We start from the raw sequence: 9,754 nt of genomic DNA, 5'->3' as shown, positions 1-9,754 counted from the left end.
TTTGAGACAGGGTCTCTCTGTAGCCCTAGCTGGCCTGGGACTCACTATGTAGACCAGCATGCCCTTGAACTCACAGAGATCTGCCTGCCTCTGCCGTCCTTAACTGCTGAGCCACCTCTCCAGTACCTGTAACTAACTTTTTGAGTAAGTCTTCCTAAGTTGTCTGTGAATTATAAATCCAATCTGAAGGTGGCCCTATCACATGTCTCATTGAAGACGCTCTACAGAAAGTTTCCTAAGTGGCCTCCACTTACCCCTAACTTGGATGATGTCAGAGAGCTTGTTCATAGGCACAATGAGAAGACATGAGAACTGGATGAAAAGCCTAGGCACTTAGGACTCTACTCAAACCCCTGTGCTAGGAGGCTGGGCCAGACTTCAACATGGCTTCAAAGGGCCACATACCTATAACCCAGCCTCCTGTGTGGAAAAGCTGAGGGCTGTCAAAAGATCCTACAGTTTGCTATAGCTAATACTCCCTCTGGGAGCATTTACTAAAGGGATTTGCCCTGGGGAAGCCCCTTCATTCCTTGCTGATATGTAGTACAACAGACCTCCTTAACTTCAGCTACTATACCAATAGGTTCAACCAACAAAGAATCAAAAATACTTGGAACCAGGTGTGGTGGTACTTGTCTATAATCCAAGCACTTCAGAGGCTAAGGCAGGAAGATCATGAGATCATGAGTCTGAGGCCAGCCTGGGCTATAGTGAAAGTCTGTCTCCAAAAAGTCAAGGGTTATACCAAGCATGGTGGCACATGCCTTTAATTCTAATATTTGGGAGGCAGAGCCAGATGGATCTATATGAGTTTCAGGCCAGCCTGGTCTACATAGTGAGTTCCAGTACAGCTAGGGCTTTAGTGAGACTCTGTCTGGAAAAAAAAAAAAAAAAAGCAAGAGTTGAGGATGTGGCTTGCCTAGCATGTACAAAGCCCCGGGTTCAGTCTTCAAAATCAAAAAAATCAAAAATGTCAAAAAAATTGGAAAAAATTTCTCTACTAAACATGTACATTTTCTTGCCATTATTCCCCTAAACTACAGCATAACAATACTGACTGAGCATTTACATTGTATTAGGTATGAGAAGTCACCTACAGATGATTTAAAGCTTACGGGAGGGTGTCCAAAGTTACAAGCAAAAACTGTTGTACATTGTATTAGGTATGAGAAGTCACCTATAGATGATTTAAAGCTTACGGGAGGGTGTCCAAAGGTTACAAGCAAAAACTGTTGTGCCAGGGATAACAATGACAAGCTGAAGGCATGGAGGTCAAACTTTACATGACCAAGTATGAAAAAGTTAAAGAAACTTCATCAGAGCGAATACACTGACACTGACATACACACACAATAATAAATAAATAAAAACTAAAAAGAAAAATAAGGCTGTCAAGATGCTCAGTGGGTAAAGGTACTTGCTGTTCAACCCTGGCAACCTGAGTTCAATGCCTGAATCCCTCTAATGTGGAAGAAGAGAATCTATACTCCACAAAGTTGTCCTATGACCTTCACACACATGCCATGGCAGGTGTGCACACATGCAGGCAAACACACACACACACACACACACACACACACACACTCAATAGTAATTAATTAGTTAGACATACAATGCAAGAAGAGACAAAGCAAATCCTCAGAAAGAGATGCTCAAAAAGAGAATCGTACCCTGAGAGGGAATGAGCGTTCTTTTATGGTAGTTAAGGTAAATTACAGGGTCTTACTTCATGTGCCATTTATATGGGGTCTGTAGCTGGATAAATGAGCAGGCATCTCACTATACTGTTAAATAGTAAATGTTACAGTTGTCTTTCTTGAGACTGGCCATTTGTGTAAGGTACCATAGGTCATTAAAAGTCAGGCTCTACATGTTTACACCAGACACCAAAATCACTGTACTTGATTAGAGGAGTCTAGGAGTCAGAGTCTGATTGTTAAAGTATGAGACTATCTCCCTTTAGGCTTTGGTCTTTTTATCTCTACAAATACAAAATTCTTATAAGGGACTTCAGCATCTGCAAACTCTGGCACAGAGAAGATCCAATACTTCTCCCTGTTCCCCATGAGTAGCATGAGACATGGGCAGTGATGGATCTAAACCCAACAATGATAGGGCTTCTGCTTCCCAACTTCTGTGGGAAGACAGAATCCTAACTTTGATCAGAGCCAGCTAGTAGGCAGAACTGACTTAATCATATTTACACTTGGCCAACCTTTTGCAACTTTTCACTACCAAACCTAGACCAGGCCCATCACTCACCCCTCCCTACTATTCCTTTCTGCCTTTAAGAGGCCCATTCTTCAAGTGTTCTGACTCATGCCTGTAATCACAACACTTAGGAGGCTGAGGCAAGAGGATTTCCTCCAGTCTGAGTATAGCCTGGGCTATACAGAGTTTCAAGCCACCCAGGGCTAAAGTAAAACCTTGTCTCAAAACAAATAAAGAAAGGGCTCATTCACTTCTGCTCAAAATGGAATGGAGCTCAGTTTTTTTCCCCTGTCAATACTCAGAGAATGAAATCTTATGCTTTAACAAATGACCTCCTTTGTGTACCTTTGATGATAAATTAAACACATAGATGCTAAATGGATGTAGCATTAAAGGCTTTGTTAATTAGCATAATGGACAGTACAAGTAGGTTTTCATTAGGGAAAATCAATGATCAAGAAATATGATCTGATAAACTTAGTGTGGTAACACCTGCCTATAATCCTATCACTGGGGAGATAAAAGGACAGAAGATCAGACATTTAAGGGCATTCCCAACTACTCAGCAACGTGAAGGCCAGAGGAAGGAAGAAGGAAAAGAGAGGCGGAGGGAAGGGAGAGAGGGAGGGAGGGAAGGAGAGGAGGAAGGAAGGAAAGAAGGGGGAGAGGTGGAGGGGAAGAGGAGGGGACAGGGAGGGAAGGAAGGGGACATGGAGGGAGCAAAAGGGAGAGGGAGAAAGAAATGAATGCACCTGTCTGGAAATACTTGGGTACTTCTGCCCTTTCGTGAAATGGCATAAGAGATCAGAGAGATGAACTGTCTTCACTTTGAGAATGGCAACCACAAGCTTGACCCATTCAAAAGCCCTGCTGGTGTGGCAGTCTTGATTGCCTGAACCCACCCAGAAAGTCATTCCTGCTAGAATGTTCTCATGTCAACCCCAGGTGAACTTTTCATTCAATATACATTCCAAGAGCAACAAGAAAGGCAAAGAGTTGCAACTTCACAGAGCCTTCAGAGAAGCTGAATGGCTCCTAAATGTATGCATATGTGCCAGAACTTAGTCTGTAACTTTGGTGTTTTTATACCCTGGACCAGGTATGAGGAAGAAACTAAACCTCCCTCAGCCTTTCCTACTGACAGCCAACAATAGCTACCAAAACAGCCTAATCAACGTGTACTTGAAACTTCCTAAGGTGTATTCAAAACAGTCATATATTCATGCTGTACTTAATAAGACTAACAAGGAACAAGAGTCAAGCAGAGAGGTCATCCAACTTAAGCCTGTTAAAAACAGTCAGTTCATCCATTTCTCTCTACTTCAGTTGCCTCACCTGTTAAAAACAAAGCTGTTGAGAAGAAATGAAAAAAAATAAAAAAGCATGAATGAACATAAAAGCAGACAGCTACCCGACCCTGAAATAAGTTTCAGCTATGGCTATCATTATCATTATCATCAGCCTCATCTTCCTCCTCCTCCCCATCCTCCCCATCATGAATGCTTACACTTGCCTGCAGGAAATCGTGACAACTCTTACTCTCAAACTGCCTTGGAAAGGCTATCTAGATTTTAAGTATGCATCTAATTTCACCTCTGACAGTAGTGTATCCTTTCTACAGCTAGCCCCCTCACACCTCCATTCCCATCCAGCCCCTAAGTTAAGAGAACAAGGAAGCTCTTGATTTATCACCCTGTCCCTAGGGGCCTAACTCAGTGTTCTAACCCAGGAGGCACTGAGTGACCTCTCCCTGAAATTTCTGCCTCCATTAGCATCCATTAGCCATAGCAAAGCAGAATCTGAGTATCAGAGTAAATACAACAATAACAGAAAAGATTACCTGCCAACTGTCCCGGTGCAGGCAGGAAATCACAATGAATAAAAACTTGGAGCTTGGGGCTGGAGAGATGGCTCAGCCATTAAGAGCACTGACTGCTCTTGCAAAGGACCTGGGTTCAATTCCCAGCACCCACATGGAGGCTACGAACCGTCCTTAACTTCAGTTCCAGGGGAATCCAAAGCCCTCTTCTGACCTCCGCGGCATCGCACAACATGGGGTGCACTCACATACATGCAGGCAATACACTCATACACGTAAAAAATAAAAATAATACTAATAAATAAAAATAATAAAATTTTTTTAAAAAAGAAAACTTGGAGCTGCCATGGTATTGCCCAGCTGTAACCTCCAAAGTCAGGAGGCTGAGTCAGGAGGATCACTGTGATTTCAACAGCTGCCTAGGCTACAGAGTGAGTTCCCAGCCAACCTAGACTACAGAGTAAGACCCTGTTTCAAAACAATGAGAAATATACATGACTGTTCACACCAAATCTTGTCATTTTACCTCTGTTGTCACATATAATTCTTATAATCACCTAAGAAGTATTATCATGCCCATTCTACAGATAAGGAAAACTGAAGACAGAGGATAAGTGACTTTTTCATAAGCATACCAGCTCACCTAAATCCAAAATTTCTACCTCCAAAATCTCAAACTTCTCCCTTTGACATAAATATCAATTCAAATCCCAGCACTCTGCCAACTCATTTAACTTACAACAGGCATCTCAAATGTCGCAAAGCCAAAAGACATAGACAGGTCTTCTTGGTCAAATGTCTACCTCCCTCTCAATCTCCTACTTTACCTCAGTAAATGGCACAACACCCTCCCCCCCAATAAAAAAACCCAAGTTTCCCTTCCCCACACCCCACTTTTAGTCCATGCTGTACCTCTAAACTCCAGTCCAGCTCTATCTATAGTCACAGAAGTCCACAACATCCTACTGTGTCCACTCCTACAGCTGGAGCGTCAATTAAGGCACCACGCTCTCACCTCCCTGGACTACAATAAAAACAAGTCACCAGAATACAAGCTCCAGCAGCAAGAGATTTCCATTCAGTGCATATCCAGAAACGGTTCAAAAATATTTGCTGTAGCCAGGCATAAGAATTCCTGTAATTCCACTTGGAAGGTGGAGGCAGGAGGAGCAAAGTTAGTCTCTGCTTCATAGAGTGTGAAGCCTAAAGCCAGTCTGGGCTACATGAGACCTTTCTCAAAAAAAGGCAAAACACTGTAGGCAGGTATAGTGAGTGGTACACTCCTTTAAGTCTAGCACTTGTGAAGATGAAGCAGGAGGATTGCAAGTTCTAGACTAGCTTGGTCTTTTTTAAATATTTTATTTATTATTTTCATTTTATGTGTATGAGTATATTACCTGCATATATAGTAAGTGCACCTATGTCATGCAATGACAGTGGAGGTTAGAAGAGGGTGTTGGATTCCCCTGGAACTGGAGTTATGCCATGTGGGTGCTGGGACTGGAACCTGGGCCCTCTGCAGAAGCAGTCAGTGCTCTTAACCACTGAGCCATATCTCTAGCCCCTAGCTTGGTCTTCCTAAGCAAGTTTCAGACCAGCCTTGGCTACACAGCAAGACCTGATCTTTAAAAAAAGAAATATTCACTAAATGAGTAGCTTATGATTGGCTTGGGCTACTTTCCTTACCTTCTTTTTAGTCCAGCCTTCATGGCACCCAAAACAACCTTCCAAATCTAAATCCACAGTCATTCTTTCTCACCATCTTCCCCAGCCTCTCACTGCAACCAGAATAAAACCCAAACACCAATGGGGGTAACATGGCAGGAAAAGGCCAGTAGTGTGCTTGCCGGGGAGTGGGGTTGCAGCATCTTTAAATAACTGTTAAAATCTCTTCAAGTTATGTTTTCTTGTATTTCGTTTAAGGCCTTCCAGAGAAATTCGTATCAAACTAGATAAAAACAGTCAAAAATCTCCTAGGTCTTGTAGGTGACCTAGAGGAAATTTAGCTCATTATAATCTCACTATAATGTTAAAGTCTCCAAATGGAGGCCTTCTGGTTAACCATTTTAGAACACATGCCATATAAAGAAGCATGATCTCAAACTGAGCATGCTCAGGAATGTGCCCACCTACACAAGTGATGACAAGTCTTTCTAATATAAATATGCATAAGAATCCTGAATAAAATGCTGTCGCCAGTGTTGGGGGGTAGACCCCATTTTAAGAGTTATCCCCAGTGCTCTCCTATTTGCTACAAATATTACATACACTACACCCCTCTTCTGTCCTTTGTCTCCTAGTCATGCTTACTGGCTCTTGCACTCACCAATGGTCTGACTCATTATGTAGGATTACAGACCGACATGCTCCAGTCACTCACATGAGGCCCAGCCAGTTCTGGCATCTCCTCTAAAATAGCCCCCTGTGGAGTCCTCTCTCCATTGATCAGTCTCAATTCTAGAGGCATCTTCTCAGACAGACTTTTCCCACCACCCTCCTGAGGCTGCTTTACCACACAGCCTTATTATGAAACTAGGGGATTTATTGTTTTCTTGTTTACATGCTTATGGAATGCCCACACATTCACACACACAGAGATCTTTACTGGTAGAGGTGTTTGGCTTCCTACAGTACATCTTCCTCCTGGCATTCAGGAGGTGCTCCATCAGACAAGAAGACAACTGGCAGGCTTAGTTTCTGACCATGCTGTGGGGTTTGAGGAGTTTGTTTTGCACAGCACTAAGGATTGAACCCAGGCTAAGTGCATGTTAGGCCAGCATTCTAACACTTAGCTACATCCTCAGGCCTTCAAGTAAACTCCTCCTTGGAGTTTAACAGTCCCAGCTATATAAAATCATGGTGTGAGCAGCTGCTCACCACAATGAAACCTACCGCAGTGAGCCCTCAAGTACTAAGAAAGCAGAAGTTACTGTCCTGTGGGGGAACAGCCAGCACTGGGTTCTTTCCAAAGTCCTAAGAGGGGGATTTTAGAAACAAGACATTAAATCCTGGCAAAATATCACTCATACCAATAATTCTCTTATAAAACCCATTGGAGTACAGACAATAATTTTCAGAGCCATAAAATCAACCACTTCTTGTCACTGAAAAAGCTTCAAAGGGCTTTCAAGGGATTGGAAGGACAGATGTCCCCGAATATATACTGTTACTAAACAATGAAAAGTGTTGCATCAAATTGGAAAATATCACAAAAGAAAAAGACTAAAGGATCTGGGGTTGCAGCTCAGTGGCAGAGCACTTGCCTAAGCAGGTACAAGCACCAGGCCCTATGTTCCATCCCAGCACCACATTAAAAAGAGAGAGAGGGGCTGGAGAGATGGCTCAGAGGTTAAGAACACTGACTGTTCTTGCAGAAGACCCGGGCTCAGATCCCAGCACCCACATGGCAGCTAACAACTGTCCGTAACTCCAGTTCCAGGGGCTCTGACAGCCTCTTCGGTCCTCCACCGGCATTGTGCGACATGGGTGCACTTACATGCAGGCATAACACTTAAACACATAAAACAAAAATAATAATTAATAAAATATTTTAAAGGAGAGACAATTTGTAATTTTTCAGAAAAAAATCTGTCCTGGTTCTTCTTGGTCTCAAAAACACTGACAAGGTGGAAGCATTCCGACCGCTCTTTCCTGATGGGGGCGGGGTGGTGGTGTATACCTCAAATCTAAAAGCCTCAATTTCAATTTCCTCCTCATCTCAACGCCAGCTTGCATGCATGCCAAGCAAAGTATTAGGCCTCAGAAACCAAGATAACTCCACATGGCCACCTCAAAGATGACGGATTATGGGGCACTACAAGGATGAGCCCAGAAACACACAGTTTAACCCCTGGGGCACTTACAGGCTGGCCTTCATTGTCCTAAGGCAAGTACACAAGAAAGCTCTGCACCTGGGTGCCCACACACCGCGGTTAGGTTCGTTTTCCTGTTGTTGTTTTAAATACCCCATTAACACCCTTACACAAAGAAATAACATGGGGAAAAAGCTGGACATCCAGGTGGCTTTACCTACTTAGTTGGTTTTGGTTTTTGTTTTTGCTCTAACCCTGCAGAAAGGAGAGAAATTAGCATTAAAGGGCTAAAACCTACTAATTCTGTACTGCCGTGAGTTTAATAGACAAGGAAACAAAACAGGTTTCCAGCAAGGAGTGGCAGAGAGGGGTGTGAAGGCTCGCGTCCGACAGGAGGTGTCAGGTTGGTGCCCAACCAGGGTTGGGCTGGGTGGGTAAACCCAGGAAGCTCGGCTGAGCCTGCGGACAGAACTGCGCCCAGGAGTTTGGAAATCAGGCTCGGAGACTGTTCCCCACAGTACAGAGGTCAGGTTCTAGACTTGGAGATGCCACACGCATCCTACCTGGACTGTTCGGGGGTACGGAAAAGGAGACCTTGCCCAGCCCACGTCCTTTCCTGGTTCATCCGACCTGCACTGCCAGGAGGGCTGCGGAGCTCCACGACACTCACTCGAGCCTCGGGAGCGAGGTGACAGATCCCGGATCCGGTTGGGAGCCCTGCACGTCCCGCCGCCCCCAGAATCCCAGAGGCGGGAGCAGAGGTATCCGGGTTGCGTCTCGGGCTTGCCCACGTCCCTTCCCGCCCACAGGGTTCCCCGGACGGCTGAGCACAGAGGAGCTTCCTGGGAGCACGCGGGGTCCGCCCGGGCACCCCACTGCAGCCGCACCTTCGGCGACCCGGGCTAGAGGCCGCATCCCCAGCTGACAACCCGCACTGCACCCGGCCTCTCTCACCTGGCTCGCGCAGCACTGGGCAGACATCGCGGAGGCCGACGACCTGGGAGGCGCTGCCAGCTCCGCACGCCACTCCGGCCCTCTCAGCTCTCTAGGTCCGCGAACGCCGGTCTCCGAAACTACTCCCTCTAGCCAGCCGCGAGCCGAGCAGCCCCAGCTGAGAGCCAGGGACTGCGGCCTGGGGGAGGAAAAAAAACAACTGCCGCCAAGCCCCGCCCCGCGCCGGAGGCCCCGCCCCGGGACCGCCCTTGGCCCCGGGGTCCGCTCCTCAGGCCCCGCCCCTCCCTCCAGGCCCGCCCCTAAAACCCCGCCCCGAGACCGCCTCAGGCCCCGCCCTGGAACCACCTCTTTCCCGCCCCTTCCCGGGCCTCCGCGCTGGCTTCTTCCTCGCCTGCACTTCCGCCGGCTGGCGTCTTCCCTGTGAGAAGCCAATGCCTCCTGTTTCTCAGCTCCGCTCCGCGGCTCCGGCTCCGACCCAACCGCTCTTAGTAGCAGAGGAGGACGCGGCTCCCCTCCGCCCCTCCCGGGGGAACTGGGACCGCTTGCGGACTCCCGTGAACCTTGGAGTCTGTACTGAGCAACTTCCGGATGTCCCGCGCTGCGCTTAGCCTCGCGCCAGCTGAGACTTCCACCAGATCCCTGTTCTGGAAACTTCTCTAACCTCTCTCATCTGCCAAGAAAGGTTTTGAACTTTGGGGCTGTCCCGTCCGCCCCAAACTACCTCAAATCCCTTAGGCACTTTGCTGTTCTGTGTATTCCCATGGAACTTTGAAAGCAGATGAGAGCGCTGTTCGCGCCTCTCTAGATCATGATGTATTCCAGGTTTCTCGCCCCTTCCTGCCTCTGAACCCAGCATCCTTGTTTCCTCTCACCCGACCTCGCTAAAAGAAATTGCCTAGTAATTGCTTGTTCGGTGCAGAAGGCCGGGAGGGAGCGCCAAGCTTTTCTCTTTACCCAG

The 9,754-nt window shown here is 46.5% G+C and overlaps 1 protein-coding gene across 2 annotated transcripts in view; it reads right to left on the bottom strand.

Moving 5' to 3' along the window:
* The window catches only part of Serinc5 (serine incorporator 5), a 109,410-nt gene extending 100,255 nt beyond the window's left edge, over positions 1-9,155 (bottom strand). Inside the window, exons 1-2 of one of the 2 annotated variants that reach the window (XM_008853323.3) lie at positions 9,142-9,155; positions 8,797-8,974 (exon numbers count right to left, since the gene is read on the bottom strand). In XM_008853323.3, coding sequence (XP_008851545.1) covers positions 8,797-8,823 — 27 coding nt within the window. In that variant the 5' untranslated portion in view covers positions 8,824-8,974; positions 9,142-9,155. Of the gene's footprint in view, positions 1-8,796; positions 9,002-9,141 lie in introns of those variants that run through there. The other variant, XM_029556224.1, reaches the window with a different exon arrangement.
* Positions 9,156-9,754: the final 599 nt, after the last annotated feature.

The sequence above is a fragment of the Nannospalax galili genome, unplaced genomic scaffold (assembly GCF_000622305.1).
Source record: "Nannospalax galili isolate Female #2095 unplaced genomic scaffold, S.galili_v1.0 scaffold45, whole genome shotgun sequence".
Classification (NCBI taxonomy): Eukaryota; Metazoa; Chordata; class Mammalia; order Rodentia; family Spalacidae; genus Nannospalax; species Nannospalax galili.
The sequence above is the reverse complement of the archived record's forward strand: the minus strand, read 5'-3'. Positions and strand labels throughout refer to the sequence as shown.